Source organism: Aptenodytes patagonicus, chromosome 6 (genome assembly GCF_965638725.1).
Source record: "Aptenodytes patagonicus chromosome 6, bAptPat1.pri.cur, whole genome shotgun sequence".
In the NCBI taxonomy this organism is placed as follows: domain Eukaryota; kingdom Metazoa; phylum Chordata; class Aves; order Sphenisciformes; family Spheniscidae; genus Aptenodytes; species Aptenodytes patagonicus.
In genome coordinates this window covers 73,696,513-73,719,404 of record NC_134954.1, presented here as the reverse complement: position 1 = coordinate 73,719,404, position 22,892 = coordinate 73,696,513, and the positions used below count along the sequence as shown (strand labels likewise).

The following is a 22,892-nucleotide window of genomic DNA, read 5'->3' as shown; positions in this document are numbered from 1 at the left end:
GCAGCTGAAGCAGACTGGAAGCCAAATGCAACATACTGACTGTACTGCAAATTGCTAAAGATTTTGCCTAAAGCCTACTTCTTACTTCAGTCCCAAAAATGAGCTGAGCTGCACTCTAGGAATTCAGCAAGCAGGCTAAGTATTACTTAGCTGTTGTAAGTAGTACCACCTACTTACTCCTGGTAACTTCCTTCCTCCACCATCTCTCCTGATCGTCAGTTGTATCCCTAGCTCATCAGTTGATCTCATTTTAGATTAAACAAAGTATTCTTCTGGAGGTGTCTCTGGCAAAGAGACCAGCTTACTTTTCCAGATACAGTGTGTGAGACTACAAAAAGTTTACACAACTGATCAAAGGGATCAGATTGTTTCAGTGACCTTGTCTCTTAAAGTTCCTCAAATTCAGTTTTCCCGTTTGCAGTTCTTGTAACACGAGCAAGAAAATAATTTAGCTTGAAACAGTGGTTCTTTATTCATGCACTGATTAGGCACTTTCAAGAAAAGACTAGTCACACATTTTTAAAGTAAGTCTTTCTTTTTGTTTGTACAATGCCTAGCATTTGAGGAAACACGAGAGTAAGAGTTGCTTTATTAATACAAGTGGAAATTATAATGCAAAGGTAACTTTAAATATTCTTCTGCACCGAAAACCAAAGCAAGCAATTCCAAGTCTTCTCTAAACTAAAAGAAAAAACCAAAAACAATCAGTTTAACTACTGTCATTGTTTCCTGTAGAGGTAGCTTTATGCTTACAGGTCAGTGTGCTATAAAAGCAACTGATTTCAACAATCACCTCCCAAATAGAATTACTTTAATAAATGCAGTGATAGTACCTGTGCTCATTTAATGCACAACCAGACTTTGATGAGGCCTTCTAGAATTTACTCACTATTTACTAAAGAGGAAAATCTAACAGCAGTGCCTCTTGCTGACTCAGTTATTTGGTGAAGAATTCTGTTGTCTATTGCATCTGATCCTTTATGAGAATTACAGGATCTGCTTTGTAATTTAAATCTGGAAAGAAAAAGGTCTTCCATAACCATAAATTTCCCTGCATAATACATTTCAACTACTCGGTGATCTCTATTCTAATCTAAATGTATTCTTCAGATGGTTTCTAAGATTATATAACAGAAATTAATTACTATTCCTTTACAAAGTGGCTTAGATCCATCAGATTTGTTTTTATGCATTTTTTAAGATATTTCTCTGTAGTCTCTCCTACTATTAAAATGCATATTTCTCTATCCTTTCCTTTAGTTCTCTTTCCCTAACAGTACAAATCCTGAAGTACATGAGTGCTAGTCCACATGTGTATATCAGGTCTGTCATTAATTTGCCATGTAGCACCAACGATTTAGGATTTTTTATTCTTGTTGATGGTATTACCCAAAACAGGAAGGGCTGACATTTTTTTCTTACGTATACATAGCTCCCTACCAAAACACAGGCCCCCCCCTTTCCCTGAACATACTGCTTAAACACTGTTCTCATTTTTGTGTTCTTATTACGTGCCATCTTTCCTCTAGCTACTGGAATTGTCTTCCACTGCTGCAGTCTTCATTTATACTAAAGCCAGGTATAGAGATTTCACAAAGCTCTTCAACCTTTTTCCTTCACTCATTTCTTCATATACTATTAAAATCAGATATATCAGCTTCCATCATAAAATATTCTCCTAGTTTTTCAGGTAGACTCCACCCTTGGGGTGGGGGGAAGTCTCCCCAGAGCAGAATTTAAAGTTTTACATCTAGCTAATCCTTAAATAGCAGCTTGATATTTATTATATTATCATGAAAAATTCTACGGAAAAAATAATCAACTTAACCTGCATCTTTTTAAGCAACTTTCCTTACCTTGGTGTCATTATACTTTATTCATGCAAAAAGAAATCTTGCAGTATTACTTGCTCGTTATATAAAGAGCTACCAGCAAATTCTTCGTTGTTCCTTACAGCTTATGGTCCATGTTTCACGTCCTTAACTCTGACAAATAGTATTCCTTCCTATTTTCTGCATTTGCTTTAATAAGACATCTCTTGATGCTCATCAATAATCCCATCACACAAAACTGCCCCTTTCTGCTAGAGGTGCAACTCTCCAGCCCTTCAAGTTCCTTACAAAAAAAAAAGTTATACAAAATATGACCGTAGCACATTATGTCTGTTCCCTTCATACAGCAGAAAAATATTCTTGTGCAAATCTTTTCATGAGAGAGAGAACAATATAAAGGTTGCAATGACTATACTGAAAAGTAAGTTATGAAAGTAAATATTCTGTGCTTATGTCAGCACCACGCTGATGTTACTTAATAAGCTAACGCTCAGTCTTTTAAAACCATAACATAGGGAAAACTGCTTTTGTCTTCAAGAAATTTAACTTCTACACATGAATTCTAAAGGTCTATTATTGAAGATTAACTACCCAATCCTGCAACTGACTTTAAAAGAGAGGGACCATTCCACATCCATATAAAGTTAATTATGGAATTTAGAATCAGCCTATTATATTATCTAATTATCCTGTTTTACAATACGTAATTCTGTATATATGTAATAGAGTAGGAAAATACTCAGATGCTTGTTGATGCTTGGCAGTAGATCTCTTTTGGCATATCTCCAATTATTCAGCTTTTTAAAGAATCATACATCCTTTTACGATTATAAAGAAGTGACAATGTTAAACTCAAGCAATTACAACTCCTAGTACGTGAAGCAAGCGATGTAAAGACTGCTAATGGAAGCTTAAAGCAATTTTTTCTTTTGGTGGCTTCTATTCCAACTTTAGTGCTTCTATACCCAAATCGCTAACAAATGGTCTACAAAGATCAGAATTGTGGCGTATATTTTATATTCTTGTGAAGATACTACAAGAAACTTTGTTTTGTTTTTAAATGTAAAACTGTTTCTATGTGAATGGCTGTCTTGCTCATCTGGAGCTCTATCGGGTCATAAAGCTGAACGGTAAGAGATGGCTGCATTGCCTATGAGAGTTAGAGACGACACTTAAGGGAAAAGGCAGTCTCCTATCACACTTAATCAATGGCTGATGATTTTCTGAAAAATCAACAGAGAAGGTGCATCATTGGATGCTTCCAGTGTCAAAATTTTTACTATGACAGATATCAACAGAAAGCGCTGTTTTCAGACTTTTTCATGCCTGCTCAGTATACTTACTAACTTACTACTGGTTTTCTGAGATGTTTTGGCAAGATTTAAAAAAAAAAAAAAACAACCTCCAACAACAAAAAAGACACTCCCCCTCCGAGAAACCAACTGCCTTTCTTTTGCATTTATAAAGAGCATTCTTCTCTCCTTCAACAAGGTTAGACCAATTAAAGTCTTTAAGACTCAATCACACCTAAGCAATTCTTAAATACAAGCAGAATCCCTCCTTTGGATAATGCATCTTTAAGATCAGCACTTTATCAAGATCCTATTGAAACTGAAATAACAGCAGGAGAAGAGGACTGTTTGTGGAAAATTTCTGTATATTCTAAGAAATACAAAATAATTCGCTTGTCTCTTTTGATTTAGGTACACGTCACTGCTGAAGACCTTATCAGTTCGGTCACAAGTAAAACCACTGGAATTCAGTATTTTAAATTCCAGAAGAATTCAAATCCTTGCCTACCTGATATGCCATTCTTGCTGGTGTTCAATAAAGCTACAGACGCTGCAGAAACTCTTTTGTTATTCACAGTCTGCCCTGGTTTCCATGAGGTACATTCTTCGCTATCACTGTCCTGTAGATTTAGTAGCCTTGGCTGAAAACACTGCAGTCGACATGATCTGATATTGCTTAGTATTTCAGAAAGGGACAGTCTGTTTTCACAACGTTTATTGGAAGCATTGGTCCGTGAAAAATTAGAAGAAAAGTCTAAAGTCTGGGAAGAGCTTGAAAAACTGTTCAGCATTTCCGGGTCAATCTGTCTCAAGACAGGATCATGTTCTGTGGATATCCGGTCCATTATAACCCTGATAAAAGAGGATGAAAAGAGGCTGTTAGTTAAACTCTCTCTAATACTTTCATCCTTTGAAGGGGGATGAAGAGTAAAAATAATGCAACTGTACCTTCCACCCCTGCCAATTCGTCTTCTTGCAAATCCTATACATCTTCTCGGAATTGTAAGGGTTGTAAGGCAATGCCTGAACCTCAGTTTGTCCAATTCTGCCAATTCTGAGTTTTCATATGAAGAATTAGTTTGGTCCAAACGAGGCTGTAAAGAAAAAGGAAAAGGCAATTTTGCACTCATTTAGAGTGTATACTTTGATTAGGTTACTACTGAGTGATTATCATGCACAGGCTACAGTATAGAGAATGCTGAAAATGCCCACAGAACTATCAGTTGATTAATATGCTCAGATCATAAAAGAACTTGGAAGATTAAAAAAAAAAAAAATACATGAATTCACAAAGCAGAAAATCCTCTTACCTCGATTAGTCATAAAACTAGACGCCACAACCAAAATATAGAACAAGCCAGAATTAATTCATTCTACCAAGAAGAACATAAAACTATCCTACTCAGACACAGGTCCATCTGGCCCGGTACCTCCTGTCTGATAATGGCTCTCTTGGTGATTCATCACAAGATATAAAACACAGGCAGCAATTCTTTTCTTGTTAGAGCCTCTGAGCTTCAGGCTCTTAGAAGCCGAAGGACTTCCTGCAGGCAAGGCTGCACCTTGACTGTGTTTTGTAATCAGTTGAGGGCCTATCCTTCTCATGAATTTGTCTAATCCCGCCAGTAAGGGTCAGTAGCATAAAAGCTTTTGCCTGTAAAAATGAGTTTATGAAAAACAGTTGATAGAAATACCTCAAAACTATATGCACAACTCCTGTGCTAAGTATCACGCTACAGAAGAATACTTTTAGTACTTTTTGTGACAAAGGAAATGCCAGGAAGGCCTGTTCATTTATCAAAGATCCTGCTGAATCACCAGCTGTACAAAGCAAAGTGATAACAATTCCCAACTCAGAGGGCTTGCAACCTAAGTGTGTAGGTCATTTCAAAAGGGGTTCCTAAATTTGCAGTTTAGTTTTACTCATGAAACACACTGCCAAAGGTAACAGACGCTGATCTGAATGGCCTTTGTTCCAATACACAGCATTCAATTACCGGATCTTGACAGTGTATTTTCCATATCAGCTACCCTTAGGGCATTTTTATTACTCCATTAATATCTTCATTATTGTTATGAACTCAAAACTGCATAATCTTTACAAGCAGAAATGCTGTGTGCTGTCTGAAATGTCTTATCTGACAGGTTAATAAATATTCATTAAAATAATCAATTTTTGTGATCAGGTTAAACCTACAGCAACAGTAGTGCTGTAGATTCAATCAATTTATGTTAAGAGTTAATCAAAACTCAAATGGCTTCGGTAGTTAAAAACAACCTAGAAGGCTAACATTAAGACTGTTAAATAACCTGCTTCTAAACAGCAATGGAAAAGTAACAGAAAAGAACAAACACAGAAGTTTTCAGTCATCTCAACTTCTTTTGGCAAAGGAGTTAACTTGCAGGCTAAGAAAAAAAAAAAAGGGGGGGATAAGATAAATTCTAAGCAAGAGAGAAGCTTCAGCTAACCCTCTGGAGCTAAGCAGAAAAGGTGACTGGATTAGCAATCAACAGGTAAAAAAACCTCACCCAAACTGAAAGAACAAGTAAGTTAAGAGGCCACACAAAAAGCGGGTGGCAAAGAGACAAGTATATCTTAACCCACTAATAAATCTCTAAAAGGAGAAGAGTAGTTAAAAAAATAATGGCATGTTCTTGGAAAGATCAAGTTGTCTGTGGTATTCTGGAAATGAGTACAACACAGCAGGACACTGCAAAGCAGGCCCCTGCGCCAGCACACACCTGACCTGTGCAAAGAACTTTCAGTATAGCCTGTGGGAGACAGACATGCTATAATTTGAGTATTCTGGGGGATGTTTGGGCTTCTGAAACAGCCTACCTAGTGACTAAATGACTTCTCTGTAAGTGGCTTTAAAGGCTACACAATTACACAATTACTTTGTCATGTAACTTCATTCTTCCCATGGGAAGCAAGCAAAGAAAAACCAGACCCATTATAGCGTTGTGTTGCCTTTCTTGGTCCTCTGCAGCCTAAAGCTCCCCATCTATAAGCACATGCTTGGTAAAAAAAAAAAGTCACTGTCAGTGGTTCTGAGATGATGACAGGACATCTGTAATTAGTCTCTGTCCTCTGCACGTTCTTGCAATTGCAACCTAATGTTTTTCAATATATCTACAGTTTGCACTGATTTCAAAAGAAAATTTTGACTTAACTATATGAAAAAAATCCTTAACAGATTAAACCCCTCTGCTTCAACAGCAGACTCTACTCAATGCCCCAGTAGGATCTCTCAGCAGGTCCGAGAACTGGGACAACTAGTATCTAATGAGCTCTACGAGCTGTGAAGAAAGGACACGCTAAGAAAACTGAGGGGGACAAAAAAAATCTCTCCCTTCTTAACAGTGGCTGAATTGGTCTGCAGGCAACACATTATATCACCCTTCAGGTAATCACAGAGGAACAGTACAGAGAGAATAATTCTCATGAAGACTGAAAACGATTGTCTTTGGAGTCACCAAATCATCAAAGCTTTGGTGGTGAAAGTGGGAACAGAAGAACTATTACATTAGCACTATGCCAATCTAAATTTAAAAACAAAACAAAACAACGTAACAAATACCACCACACTAAATCCAACAGCAGACAGTCTTACAGCGTAATACTGGCATCCTGCTCTTCTCCTGAAAGCACAAGGTCCATCAGGATCATTTTCTTCTTCTGCTTCCGATACTGGTGAGGGTACCTATACCAGAAAGCAAAGACATTCTTCCAACTGCCAAATTTATATATGTTAGTTATTTATTATACAAGTCTATATTTATATAATATGAACTGCCACATTTATGTATTAAATGCAAGCTTCTCTGAAGCATAGCTTAGAAAAAGAAAACAAACTCATAGTTTATGCAAGTATCTTTTATGTATATCCACTGTCCAAGAGAGTCATTCTCCATTTCAAGCTAGACTGGCGAAATTACAGGCAACTGAAATTTCTACCTTCTGTACACTGAGGTTTTGTAACAGAGTATATTACCTGCGGGAACTCATCTTCATCTGAACTGTGGAAGTCATACTGTTTAATATCACTCTTGTTGATAACAGGCAAGGGCTCAGCAGAGGGCTGTTGAGGAGTTACTACACACTCTATTTTAGGTTTCTTTAGATACTTCTTCTTTTGACGTACAACATCTGACACCTCCTCCTTTAGAGATGAATGATGAGGATGCTGTTTGTGAAAAACAAACAAAAGTTTTTTAAAAAATAAAGTCATTAACCTTTCCTCTTCTCATGCCTTAATGACATGACTGCTTATCTTCCAAAGCCTCTCAACATGCAGCATCTGCAGACTATTCCAGACACATAAGGCGAAATTTATTCAAAACATTAAAAAAACCAGAACTTTACCTCTGACCATCTTTACAGATATTTATTAATAATTTATTAATAAACAAACTGAAAGCCGTATGACTACCTAAGACGTTCCTTGCTTTGCAGTACACTCAGTATATTGTAACTGGAAATCCTGTTCCAATTATTTTCTGAAACCTCAGTTTTCTGTGGCAAGCACTTTCAATTTTCTGAACTGCTCAGATATGTTCAAAATAAATGATCTAATTCGTTTCGCGTTTCTCAGTTTGTATGTTTGAAAAGATGCAATGTTACTCGGTTTTGCTGTTTAAGACTTTGCTAACATAAGACCTCTGTAGTAAGCAACGCCATCAATATTAAACGGTTCACTTGAACACAAATGCTATTAAACTTCAAAGCTTTTAAATTAAAAGGAAGATTACTTCACTTGCAAAATTCTCAATTACAAGTAAAAGCCAGTGCAGTTTTGAAAAAGTGTTTAAATTTACCCCAAATTGCCACTTATCAATAACCGTCTGACTGAAACTAAGTCCAGTAATGGAGCTCAGCCTCATAACCGGAGATGAGAAGGACAAGGCGTAACACAATTCCTGCAGGAGAACCACGGCCAGGGATTTGTATTAATTCAGTGACCACTAGGTGTCGCGGGTGCTAAACACAAATTTCAAAAGGTCTTCAACACTCCAGCCTTCCATCCAAGCGTTTTGTAACAACTAGCGTTTCAGGTGATTCCCTCAAAAAGACGTCTTAATTAGAAGTTGGGTGCATTATTTTTTTCCTGTCACGTTAACAGTGGAACATTAGGTCTTATCCTTTTTCTATACTGTACTCAGTTCAGTGAGCTTACCTATAATAATGACATTAAAATGGCTTGCAGTGGAAACTTGTTTTTTGGTTTTGGTTTGTTTGGGGGGGTTTGTTTGTTTTAAAGACATGACCATCTAGTATTTATGTTTAAAGCAAAGATAGCTCCTAAGAAGGACAAAAGATACTTATGGCTTAAGCAACATGATATGAAGAAGTAGAAATAAGACAAGCAGAACAACCATTTGTAGTAATACAATTATGCTAAGATTGGAAGCAGTTAATTTTGCAATTAATGCCCATATTAACTGCAAAAAAAAAAAAAGCCCCAAACCTTATTCTTAAAACATTAACCCGAGATGGATACATTTGTCAGTACTGCTGCTTGTAGTGTAAGCTGCTTATGACTATACTATTATCTTTCATTTAATTCTGTTGGAACCGCATGACACCAGAACCAACAAATGCAGTCATAGTCATGGTTAACTAGGATCCTCCAGAAAAAAGTATTTTAATTCTCTTCTGCACAGATGTAAAGACTGTCCTCAGAGGAAGATCGTAATAAGTATACAAAACATTACGATCTGATTCGGTACTGGATCTGACCAGTGACAGAAGATACAGAGTTCCCTTTGATGTATTTTTCCTTTTTTTTTTTTTTTTTTTTTTTGAGTGGAATACATTTCTTCATGAGACAAGAAAAAAAGAAAACCATTAAAGTTTAGCATTTCTAGCTATGGATTATTCTTATATTACTACTTCTCTGGATGTTACTAACAAGGTCAATTATAAAAATAAAACTAGATCCACAGGGTTTCTGTACATATTAAAAGAAATGGAAAGGAAGACTTTGTCAAAGTAGCCTTAACTACAGCATTCCACAACTTTGCTAGTTTTAGAAAGACAAAATAACTAGTGCATGATACACAGCAACTCAAGTCTTACATCCTTCTGCACTCATCTTCTCAGAGCAGCCTTCCATCCCTTTGCAGAAACTAAGGGTTCCCAAATTTAGCCACTTTCTTCTACCTTCCTTTGTTTGCTACTTACCTAATACTGAGGGCCAAGCAGTGGCAGATACAAAAATGCCTACTCAGTATTACTGAGAAGTGTACAGGCCTCAGTAATAACAAACTACTACATATTCCAGTAAGTGGTTTTTTTAAACATTAGTTGCTTGCAACGTTTTTTAGCTGTCAACAAGACATAACAGTTGCATTCTTGTGCCTGGAAACATTACTGATCAAAGATCACTTAAACAGTCAGAACAGTTTCTAGAATCCTTTGGCCTTCTAGCTGTAATTCAGTAAAATCCTGTATTTTCAGGATAGTTATCTTTGCACTGAGGGCCAGTCAGTACTCATGGACAACGCTATCAGAAAAATTCAGTGCTCTAGTCTCCTTTGAAGGGAGAGGGAGAAATAATTCACTATACTTTGCAATCTCATGGAGGTCCTGATGTCCACTTAACACGTTCATGTTTACATCACCTTACAATGAAAGAGACAGGACTGAGAAGGAAAATGAAGACTACTACAATGCCCTTGTTTAAAGAAACAAACAGCAATGCCAGCCAATCATTTTAAAACTTAGGTGGGAAAGACAACAAACGTTAAACTGGAAGCAAGCATAGCAGTCTCCTGGTATCCCACCTTCAAGTATGGCAGCCTCCTACTCAGTTTTCCAATGCAAATATCTGCAGGGTATATCCTAAAGAATGATGAAACCGGTAACAAGAGACTCACAGCAGAAGAAAGCTTACCTTAACTTTACATTCTTGAACTTTGTGATGATTTCCATTATGAAGAGCGGATGGAGTTGTGCTCATCTCTTTTTCAGGTCTATTAAGCTTCACTTCATTGAGGATTTCGCCTCCATAATCACCCAAATGGTACCTTAAAAAAACACAATTAAAAATATAATACTGCATTTCCACTGGGAAATGTCTGAAAGACAGAACGGGCAGACAGTCTATGTAAAGCCCTTCTATTTCAGCTTCTGAAGTTTACGGTGCTAGATAAGCCTTCAGCCACGCACGTGTGGCAGAAGACTAGCATCCATACAGAAATAAGTTACAGGAGGTGTTTTCAAACCTATTTGATGAAAATTAAAACCTTGGTGTTATAAATTACTTCTTACAGATATAATCTGCAATTTTACCTTTTCTCAACAACTTCTAATGTTAAATGCAATAGCTCGCGTTTTGTTTTCTCTCTTCTCTTAATCATCTCCAAAATTGTTATGGCTCTGCTAAACTCTCTTCTTAATTTCAACATCTTCTCATAAGATGCTTCATCATTCTTTCGGTTCTATTGAAAAAGATTAAACAAATTTTAAGTCAAAAGCAAAACCTGTGAGGCTGAAATAGCAAAAAAAGTAACATAATGCTGTTGCAAGCGAGAATCATACAAGTACACTCAGAAGAAACTTCTCCTAAAGCATAACCTAGTTGGTAGACAAAGCCACAAAAAGCAAACAAAACCCAACTTTTAAGATTTAGCTGAAAAAGATCTTTTCAGCCATTTCCCCTCATGCTTTCTTTGCTCAGATCCGTATCAACCCAGTGGAAGTTTGTCAGAACAAGGAATTCAAGATGTGGTTCCTAAAACACTTTTTCCACTTTGATTCTGCACACAATAAGGTTGTGTACATATGTGTACAAAGTTGATGTAAAATGCCGAGTAATTACAGATTTCCTATAGTTCAAATCAATTCATGCTACAAACAAAACCTGCACTATTTACTCCATGGCAAATAGAAGATTGTTTTCCCCTTTTTCACAGAAGGGGAAGTACACAACCTAGCAAGTCCCACAACTGCTTGTTTATGTGCCAATACCTATAAATCGCCCTTTGAGTTTCAGCTTTCTAAAAAATGGACAGACTGTAAATTGTCTATAGAGAACTGATGGATTACACATTGACTGCATCATTCAGCAGGTTTAAGATTTAGCTGGTCATCCAATATTGCAACTATTAATAGAGACAATCAGATCAGTAACTGTGGATACCATAGGACAGATCCTGCAAGATGCTGGACAGGAATCACTGCAGGATTTAAAAATGACAAATTTAAAACAGTAAAGCTTGACAAGTTACCTTTCTTGTCTGCATCTTCTCAGTTCTCCTCCGGAAGGCAACGTAAGGGTCGTTGTTAGTGGAGCCATCCCTCTTTTCTTGTTTGATTTGGGGAATGAGAGATGGCCCTCTGCAATTCTTACGCTTTCTTACCCAGTAGTCATATACGGCCTTAATAAGGTAGTCATCCTCATTTAGCAGCAGTTTAGCTTCCTGAAGTGTTACAAGCTAAAAGAGAAAATTCAAGAGGTGCAACTGAGATGGGGGTGGGGTGGTGGTACAGGGAGAAAGTCACCGCACATTCACATCTCTTGTACACTTTCTAAATAAGCTTGATTCTTTTCTAGCACTAGCAAGTAAAGGAAGGAAAAAATATTGATCTAAATTGAAGTACTTAAGCCACCAGTTGGTCTTCCTAAGTTAAATATATAGTTCCCAACTTTTCTGACCCAGTATCATCATCATCTCAGAAACTTCCACACAGTAGTCTACAACTTCATCAATTTTTCATGAAATCTGAAAACACTGTTTGAAACAATTATAAGCACAGGACACAAATGATTTACTACAGTCTGCAGATCATGATTTGGGAATCACTTTAATTTGACTATTTTTTTCCTAAAAAAAGAAGTTTCTTATCAGTTAGCCATTATTAACATATGATTGTTTGCAGTTTAATGTTGATTCCTCTAGAAGATATTTTACTGTAGACAGAATATACTCTGTAGTAAATTAGTTTCTTAATTTTACCCCCAAAACGTTTACTTCGTGATAGAAAAGGATAAACAACTGTCCCTGTTTATTACAGCCCAGAAACACAAAGACATTCACTTCTTAGGTAAGTTATTCCAGTAGGAGGTAGTTAAACGCAGGTAATTAAATGATAACTTTTTTTTCCATTTTATGTTAAGCTTTTTATATGGAAATCAGACTCCAAATAGTCAATGATGGCTTTTGCATTTAACTAGTACATTAGTATAACATGCTCATATGATCTTAAACCCATTCATTACATAAAAAGAAAATATCTCTAGTATTGCTTAAAATAGAAGTCGGACAGCACTTCATCTTCCCTATAATCTGAAAAGTATCAACTGAACAACTTAAATTTGCAGCTTTGCAACATGTCAAAATATGTTAAATCTTGTCCCTACATTAGGATAAGCAGAAAAAGAAACAATACAATTCAGAAAAAGGATATCCTAAGTGTAACCACTGCTACTATAAGCGTTAATTCCAGCCAGAATAGAACAAAACCCTTGCAATCTACAGGAGAATTAGAAAAACATTGAGCTGTTTTTAAAAGAAAGACGGGGGGGTGGGGAAAAAAAAAAAAAAGGAGGTCACTAATCCCTCTGTGCTTATGACCTTATGCAGCATTAAAACAATAATTTTTTATCTCTTCTACCTAGAATGGACATTAGCCTGGTTAATCAAACACACATACTCACCAACATACCCCATCTATATGTAAAAGTTGATATGATTGTGTGGGTAGCTAATACACAACTTAAACATCATCCCATCACTGTGAATATTGCTTAAAAATAATTTCAGTCTTGTTTGTCCTTTGTTCCCCTTTTTTCCATTAACGTATTTCTTAAAAAAAAAAAAATCAACTCTGCCTTGAGGACACAGTTAGAAAAGTTACATTTTGGCCTCGCTTGCTTGTTTTCGCAAGTACCACCAGTAACGTGGATGCAGAGTCCCTATCTTCCTTGCTTAAATCAGGTTATCAAAATGCCCAAGAGGAATGTCTGGAACCCTCCCCTTGGCGAGGAAGGCATTCCCACCAGCATCCTTTTATATTTGAGAGGTAAGTCACGTAAACTGTAAGTGAATTGTGTAGTAGCCCGAAGTGGGATTCGAGAGCATTATAACCCCATGTGGGGGAAGGAATCTGCCAGGCAGCCAAACTTCTTTGGTTCTCAGGCTCCAGTAGCCTGCAAAAGTTGTTTTTATCTCAACATTCCTAACACAGAGCTCAGGACAGAGCTACTCAACATCAGCTGAAAATTTTCTGTAGCCCAAAAGCAGGACAAGAAGCTTGAACACACACATCGCAATCCCTGAAGTTAGGCAGAAAATACTACACAGGCAGTCCCACAGAAATTTCATCTACAAAGAGGGATTTCTCATTATACACTTTACCTTCAAGAGGGAGCCTACGTTATAAGAATCAATTACAATACTTCATGTACACATAAGATCTTTTCTGTCATGGACTTCCTTAAATAAGCACTTTCTGGTTCAAAATACTCCTCACCTCTGTAATGCTTCAGTGCTACTTACATTTAAGGGAAAGAGAAAGGGGCAGCTGCCTACACAGAAAAATCCATATTCTTGTAATATCTGATTTTAGGAAACCATCTTTCAATTCTTAAATTTAACTTCATTACTCAAGCAATGAAAAGATGAAACCACCATAAGAAGGATGCAAATTAATCTTGAAAAGTGATACCCAGAACCGCTTTAACTGAAAGCCAAAACAGGGGTATCTACATCAAAGCTCTAAGAGATCCGAGTACCACATGTTCAAAAAAGTATCACCCAAGGTACTCTGCAATTTTTCTCTTCACATCCCATCTTCTTAGCATAGTAAGAAGTCTTTACCTAATCCTTGTTAAAGTTGCTCTAAGATGCAGAGAATACAACATTTTGGCCTCTTAACACATAGCATTGAACTAACCTGATTTACTATCATCAGGTAAAGTAACTGAAACAGAGCTATGGATCCTGCAACAGATTTTTCACTCCCACAAAACATCCATCTCACTGAGAAATAATTCTACCTATTTCAAACTTGCCTTTCAGAAACTGATCCTTCAGATGTAATTTTTGAGTAATGTTTTTGGCTTGAAGACCCTTCTCCAGACACTGGCCTCCTGGAACACCTCAGGAACTGACTACCAAGATACTGGTACCCTTCTGATAAAATAAGTGACTAAATAATACACAGCACATGCTTGCTTCTAAAGCAAGGAAACCAGCCTCCGAGTCTAACTTACTTTCTTGCATATATGCAGTTTCTACTACAAGGGCCCAATCTTAACAAATGCTTTGCTTCACTGTCTATGCTTCTAGGTTTCTAACCTTCAAACATCAACTGAAGTCAATGTCCACTAGTACCAAGTGAAACAAAGAATTTGGATTCTCATATACGTTTATAGCCAAATCTATACACCCACCAATCAGCACAAGCTTCTTCCATACCAACACAGGTAAAACAAGATGCTATAAGATGTCCTCTCTAAGACACCGTGGTCAGGAATTAAAATTTAAAGACAAAAGCTCCCTCCCCACCTGTTTTTTCTAAGTTACCAATACTGACAATAAGAGACAGCAATGTGATTTCTCTGTAACTGCAGACTCACACAAAACACGCTCATCCTGTTAGTAGGAAATAAAACAAACTGAAAAACAAACAAAAAAAACCCACCCAGAACCACCCCACCAGAAAACTCAGAAATCAAAAAGCCTCAGTGATTTCTTAACACAGTACAGTACCTGACTAGAACTGGCTTTTTCAAGTCTGTCAACCATTATTTCAAACTGCAGCGGCTTGATTTCCATCTTCCGATTTAGTCTGTTCAGTAAGGTTTCATCCTCAGAGTCCATATCATAATCTGGCTGTTCGTTGTCCAGATTAAAGGCTGAAAGAAAAATATACACGCACATAAAAAATGAAATGCTTGGTATATAACATATGATGGAAATATAGAAATGCGCATCTGACAATCAGAAATCAAAAACGATCAATAAAATTTCAGATTAGCACATCTCTGCCATAACACCTTTTTCTTTATGCTAAAAAGTTTCCCCATATAACAGCTGCAAGACAGTAGTTAGAAGTTGCTTGTCTCTGACTTCCAATATGAGGGGAATCAAAGAAGTTTCATTTTATTTTAAGTGGCTTGAAGGGGTGACAGGGAAAAAAAGCTTTAGTTTAAAAAAAATTACCACAGAGGCACAGAAACTTTAATGTATCTTTGCAAAACAAGAGCAAAAATGCTTCTTAATGCTGTTATAATACAGCTCCTCCAGAATATCACAGTAAGATTCTTAACAGTTAAGATAATTTTCAATCAAGTCCCAGACTTAGAGAAAAAGCACTTAAACTGAAGTTTCAATGTAATTTCAGTTGCCCATTTTTAAATAGTTCAACAAACCTAGGGTCTTGAGATACTTAGACTGAACTTTTTCCTTTTTTTTTCCTTCATATAACTGTGTGAAAAACTGTAAAAATGCTAGACCAATCCTGTGGGAATTGTTACTTTTTCTCCAAACCCAACTCAAGTCTAGATGTAGAACCTGAGTATTCCTCCATACTCTCCAAATAGTAAGTTCCCGACTTTACAGCAAAGCTCATGTTTTTATTTCAGATTGCACTATTCATTTTCCATACTTGGACAAAGTTTCTGGTCCTACTAAAAGCATAAGGAAGTTATCATTCAGGTGACATAGCAGAAACTAAATTTTACAACAAGTACAAGCAAACTGCATACAACAGCAAGAATTCCTAACATGAAACGTTAATTGTATCCAATAAAACCTTGAAGAGGTGAAATGCTAACTACAACACTCCAAATAATTCAATCAACAAGTTATTGTATTAGCAGCAGTGAAGGCTTGTTGAAATATATTCTATTCTTATTAGACAAATAGCACTATCTTATCTTTATGCTCTTAACTCATGGCTATATCTGAGCGCTAACTTAAAGAAAATCTCTGCTACTGAGCTTCCCAGCGTGCTTTGAGAGGACCTTAAAACAAGAACTTGGAAGACCAGGAAAGACAAGGAGCAAAAGAAAAATGCTAAGAAAAAAGTAGCTTTAAAGCAAATTATAGTATTTTCTCTCCCATGGTCTGACCAGTCAACAAACAGGTGTAAGTAGCATATTCCTTCCGTATCTCAGACTAGCCCAAGACCACTCTTTCTGTATTCCAATGCAATAAATTAGCTAAACCACTACCAGCATTTAATCAATTTGGCTATGCATGGAAACTCAGTCAGATACAGCTGAGAAGTGCTAATAAGCAGTCCCTTACCATTTTCAGCTGCAAACTGCTATCTCTTGGAAGAGACACTGCTCGACTGTACTAACTCTGACAACGCCACTTGGTCAGAAGGCTTCTCTGGCCTAACACACACACTACTATATTTGTATATTACTATATACAAACATACTATAAAAAATTATTTCAAGAAGAAATTAATAATAATGGGCTGTAACTATGTATTAAGTGGAATTATTAATAATATCAATTTAATAATACAAGTTGCATGGCACTTGACGCTGTCATTGGGCACGTGACCCACAGCACTCCCTCTAACAATTAATAACTGTATATTAGACTTAAATTACAGCTTACAACATTGGATGCTGCTTCTCCAGTGGCAGTCCGTAGGAATCAAAAGTTTTGAGATAAAAAACTGACCCAGACTTCTTTTTTAAATTCATAGTTCTGTAAAACTGCATCAAAAATGTCACCAGGCAAGACTATGCACTTGAGAGAAGAGAGAGACTGTTACAGTACCTGGAGTGACTGCCACATGATCCTGTTCAAAGAGCTGAACAGCCAGTGACTAGCCAGGTATCAATGAACTAGCTGCCAAGTATCAGTGCTGGACTCGATGAAACCAGTCTGCTACATATCACCTTTGGCTCCTGTAAGCTTTGGTCCCAGCAGAGCCGCCTGGGAGCACCGCAGTGTTGGCAACAATAGCGCATCACATCAGCCATACGCTGAAATGGAGTGAATCGTCCCACCTGAGCTGTAACCCTCACAGCCCTCAACTCCACTCCAAAGCTTCTCTCTCATACAGCACTGACCACTGTTCAAACGTGGACAGAGCATGTCTGACACCAGCGTTTCAAAACACTTCAGAGCTCTCTGTGCCAAGTGCAACCTTGGCAGCTCATACTTCTCCTGCTCAATGATGCCCGATGTTGCACTTCCCCTCCACTACAATCTGTAATTCAATGACCTCTTAAGCATAAACTGCCACTTTCACCAGAAAGGAAATTGAAAAAGTTTCCCCCACCCCAAGACCATCCCCAGAGCCTACGAAACTACTACAGTCCTAATGTACACTGTGAAATCACATGCAAACAACTCTGCTCAAGGGAGGTGGCCAAAATTTTCTAGACCAGATATTCCCCATCATTTTGGAAGAGCTCTCCTAACAATAAAGCAGGTCTCTCTACTCCAAAAAACAGGTGTTTAACCATGTTCTCACAGATGACACGAGAACGTACAGAATTCCATTAAAGTCCAGAAAAGGCACTGCTTGTTTACCCTCAGACAGATGTTGATCATACACCAAAAAAAAATGTCAACCTATTACCTGTCAGGTAATTCAGTAATCCCCTGCGAACAAAATGTTTCAAGGCAATTTTTCTAAATCAGAATATGAGTGAGCAGGAGGATCCCTATGACAGAGAAGACGTGATGCTGTTCACTCGTACACTGTAAGCAATGCCAGTAAGCTTGCCTTCCTTTTCCACAATGAGGAAAGAAGAGTCACTGGAAGTTCTTGAACCATGCACTTTCCTGAACCACCTTTCAGAACAGAACCAGACAGGCTCAAGTGAGATGCAACTAGCAAGAGACACTAAGACTAGCAAGAAGAAAAGAAAAAGCCCAAGAAGAAAAGAAAAAGCCCAACCATTCCGTCGACAAGCAACTTGAAAGACCAACCATCCTCAGAACGCATGATGAGTATTAGTGATAAGAAGGCGGAATCTCCACCTCAAATAGAGAAGGCAGATTACTGCACTGCCAACATCTAAAGCGACCCTATGGTGCACCTCAGCTGAAAGCAGGAGAGTCCCTCCCTCTCACTGCTCACTGTTAGCAAGTTGAACCAGTTTGCAGAGGTATCCAGTAAGCATCAGGACCAGTTCAAGACACACACAGGTATATGCAACCAGAAGTGGAACAGGGAAGAAAAATGGAAGCTCCCCTCCTGGCTGTTATATTTGTTCATCTGCCCCTGTGAACCACTGGCTAAGTAATATGTCAAGTCCACCTAACTTCATACGTCGTACTAAATTATTTGCTGATAAAACATCAGCTCTCTTTAGCAGTCGTTTTGAGACTTCATGAATAACAAACGAAGTGCTGAAAAACTGGGAAAATGGAAGAAACCTGTAAACCTTAAAAAAAAACAAAACCAACCCCCTGATTTTCAACTCTACAAAAATATTTTGACAAATAATCAAAATGACAAGATAAAAGGTATCCAACATGTACTTGCCAGGAATAAGTTACATTGAATAAATCCAGTCTCATTTTCCTATACAAAAAGACATTGGTACTGTGAGAACAGTAGTAGCCCTTGTCACATATCCTGCTTCTCATACCTTCCAGCAATGCTTTTCTTTGGCTAGCAATGCTTCTCACACTATTTGTCATGTAGTTATCACTACAGTTCACTTTCAAAGAAAGGGGGTTTACACAGAGGCCGCACTTTCCACTGAAGCCGTGGAAGCAGTACTTGCATTCCACCTCCTGTTTCAATGCAGACAGCAAGGCCGCAAAGTCTCAGCAGACTGTGAAGGTCCGAGTCTCAGGAAATGCAAGGCTATCACTCTCCCTTTAGCTGCACGCAATCGTAAGGAGTTAATCAACCCCAAGCTGGCTCACCACAGCTCTGGGACACTCACGGCAGTGTCCTCCTTCCCTGAAGTTTGTCCTCTGTGAAACATACTTTCAGTGACACCCTTAATCACCAGTTTTCTTCTTTTCCCAAGCACTGAGTGCACTGCACTGGTTCCAGAAAAAGCCATTTTTCATCCCTGAGTTGGCCTCTAGTATGGCAGCTTGCTGGCTTCAAAAGCCATCACAAGACACAGGTGGTTTATGTGCTGTGTGATGTAACTATCCATCACCATGCTCTGTTTCTGCCCCTGCCATAGCAACAGATGCAACTGTTCATTCACGCCTGCAAGAACTAGTGAAGAACTAGGCTCAGCCACAGAGAGCACTGTACTTCAGATGACCTGCTACTAATTAGCGTTACAGAACAACCAATCTGCTAGTCCATGTAGTTAAAAATGGATCATCTATATTCCTTCCTCCTGGTAATTCCTGGGAGATTCTTGTGATTGACCGACAAATCTAGTTTTCCTACTCCAAAACTGCTGCCCTTCTCCACATTGCATGTTTCCACAGTGCACTGTTGGACAGGGCCCCAGTGATCCTACCAGTAAAGTTTACCTCGTATGAATGCTCAGAACTTGTTGGCTTGCTAATTGCTGTTGCAAAACCAACATCCTAGTTTACATCCCCTGCCACTTTAACCACTCCCGAGGGCAATACCCGTCAGAGGGATTTGCTTTTGTTTACTTGAGCTTCCCTAGGAACTGAGTTTATACTAACTTACAGAAATGCAATTTGTTTTTAAGTTAAGTTACATTAAACTGGGTTTAGCTTAACTAAATTAACTGATTTCATTTAGCTAACTAAATTAAGACTGTGGTTCCACGGTCATTTTAAGCTGACATAGGCATGAGTTACCACTGAAATAAGCGCTTCCACTAGCTTCCTTCCCCAGCAAGCCACGTTCCTACCACCTTGCTTGTGCCAACACCAGCAATCATGCAATGAGCCAAGACAGAAAACTGATAAAAATGAAGGTTCACCTAACCAAAAATGAAAGATAAGCTTTCTGTCAGATCACTTCCCAGAGTTAGCTCACCCGTGAACACAACTGCCACCAGAAAGGTGCTGGCAGTAAGAAAGGAGGGGGCAGCGTTGGACCTGATGGCAGCAGATACATCTGCGCTGACCAAAAGCAAATGAAGAACCACATGATGGTAATTATATCCAAAGCAGTAACAAAGCAGAAAACACCACCTCAGTGGCAAGTCCGTAGCACTTGACTGGAACAGAGCTTCTAGCACTCCCCACCTGCACCGAAATACCTCAAGTAGGGGAGGTATCACGCAAATACCCATTTCACATATCCAGGCTGCAAGCCCACAGCCTGAACAGATCCTCTTCCTCTAAAAATGGGGAACATACAATGAATTAAAAATGGGCAATTCTCAATTACATGAAATGCACTCACTTTGCCTTTTTTTTTTTTTTTAAATTTAAAGAGTGACTAGGGTTCATTCCACACAACTTAATGAAGATTATTTGAACAATCTGGCTGTGTTACTTACGATAAAGCATTAGTTCGGTATAATTACCCTTTATATACACACATAGGTAAAATACATTATATATACACGTAAAATATATTAACAATATATTATATTAATATATTAAACAACATATTAACAATATATTTTTTGCTCCATTCTTATTGTTTGTTAGGGACACTAGTTTTCTTACACCCATTTAACTCATTTAGCTTAATTCTAACAGAGGTACAAGTGTACTAACTTATTCTCTTTGCTGCCTATTAATAACTTACAATGCATCTCCATGTTACTGAAACTACAAACATTCTTGGAAAATTATTAAGCATACTGGAATAATTAGAATAGTTCAAGGCTTTTGTTTATATTCAGTTCAAAGTCACCTGAATTGGTGCTACCTAAGTCCAGTAATGCCCGGAATCCACGCTTACTCATGAATTCCATGCCTCACAACAAAATTAACTTTTCTCTGCTTGGAACCACTGGTCTAAATAAAAGAATTATACTAGTAAAGTTAAAAATATTAAAAACCTGGCTACCAGATGAACTGCAAAATTATTTAGGTTTACTCGTAATTTTCTAGTAATAACCACCAGTAAGCATGGATTACAGTAAGTGGCCTCTTGGCTTCTATCAGTTTACGTAACTTCCCTGGCCAAAGTATTGTTGCTCTTTGTGCTTTTAGCATTAAAACAGAATTTCTAAGCAGTTTGTGTAGCATAAAGCTGCCTTGTATCACACCTACTCCAACCAGACTATGTGGGAAAAATTATCTTGGAGCACTATCTGATGTTTATCTTCAGCTCAAATGCCTTCTGTAATTCTGTCCAGAAAGACTGAGAGTCTCAACAAGACAAAGAACATTCTGGCATAATATATTTAACACTTTTAGACATATTTATTAACAATATTTACAGTGTTTCTGGCAATGTCCAACAAATAAAAAAATAAATACATTCCTCATTCAGCAGCTTCACTTCAGTTAATTCAACCTGCCTTGCTTGCAGGTTTGTTTCTTCTATTAAGGAGAGCAACACGTCATCAATTTCCTTTAGCTCATTTCTCACATTACCAGTATGATCTCTACTGTATCATATAGAATCTTGAGCATGTTGTTTCCAAAAATCTCTCATTTTGTAAATACATGGAAAAAATAGGAGCCCATGGTGGTGAGAAATGATGCGAGGATCTTCAATATACAGCTGGGTTTGGGCTTAAGTATCTTTGCCTAACTTCAGTTGTGTTTATAAACAGACGACACACAAACATAAAATGCTTTCTCTGCTCAAATCTATGTGCAGATCAACAGCCTCTTGTTGAGGCAGATAAAAAAAAAGTGTGTGAGGAACAGATTATCAACACACTCTGCCTGGCAAGATCAAGTTCAATAAAACCAATACTGTCTGCACAAACCCCAAAACTAACAACTAAGGACCACATTCCTGTTCGAGGTGCTTTAGCATACCCCTGTCTATAATAGTCTTTCCAATACAACTAACACTGAAAAACACGGATCTGTGACAAGAAGAGTTTTCTCTGCAGAGACCCAGGACTGAATTTGTGCTTCACCATAAAGGACTGACAAGTCACTGCAATGATTGAATCTAAGGTTTTTGCTACGAAGATGACTCCTGGGAGAAGTCCAAGTCACAAAATAACCCCCTAGAACCACATGCTGCAAAGGACAAACATGATTTGTGTGCCAAGGAACAACCAAACTATAAACGTGTGTCACGGAACATCAACCAAAAAGAAGTGTTAAAATTAATCCAGAGACCACTATAATTAACTACAAGTTTAGATTAATTAATTAGATCTTTTAAGACCTAGGAAGCTAAACTCATGCAAAAGAATACTTCCTTTTATCTATAAAATAAGCTCAGAGTTCCCTACAGAAAGGGAACTCTATACAGTTTTAGCAAAATGCAGAGAAAAAAAACCTGTTACCCATAGCCCAGAAAACATCCATGCTATAGTGAATAGCTTAAACTCCACTGTTAGCACAGCTGAAACTGAACCTTCAAGAACCCTATTACTATCAGTAGAATGAAGGCTGATTTCATTACAAAAAAACTCTTCTCTTATTGATCTCCATTTACATAGAACTTTTGAGTTAACAGGCATTCCAGACTCATTCAATGAGCAAGACAACCCTTCTTCCACGCCCTGCATTAGTATAAGCAACTAGGAGGCAGCTAGGCTAGTTCAGTTATTCCTTCTCAGAATTAGGGGAGGGAGGGAAAAAAAAAAAAAAAAAGAATGGCTTGATCAACAATACTGGATGACCAACAGACAGGATAGAGTACATAGAGATAGAATATCAGCACAGAGCCCATAAACAAATACAGCAGGAAAAATCTCACCTTCAACCTTAAATTATTCCAGAACTTGAGATACTTGAATTT

General features: G+C 37.8%; 1 protein-coding gene across 1 annotated transcript in view; it reads right to left on the bottom strand.

Moving 5' to 3' along the window:
- EPC2 (enhancer of polycomb 2) overlaps positions 1-22,892 on the bottom strand; it is a 50,833-nt gene that overhangs the window by 9,627 nt on the left and 18,314 nt on the right. Inside the window, exons 3-10 of the mRNA XM_076343149.1 lie at positions 14,843-14,988; positions 11,357-11,563; positions 10,419-10,567; positions 10,021-10,153; positions 7,120-7,311; positions 6,739-6,828; positions 4,073-4,218; positions 3,633-3,976 (exon numbers count right to left, since the gene is read on the bottom strand). Coding sequence (XP_076199264.1) covers positions 3,633-3,976; positions 4,073-4,218; positions 6,739-6,828; positions 7,120-7,311; positions 10,021-10,153; positions 10,419-10,567; positions 11,357-11,563; positions 14,843-14,988 — 1,407 coding nt within the window. The remainder of the gene's footprint in view (positions 1-3,632; positions 3,977-4,072; positions 4,219-6,738; positions 6,829-7,119; positions 7,312-10,020; positions 10,154-10,418; positions 10,568-11,356; positions 11,564-14,842; positions 14,989-22,892) is intronic.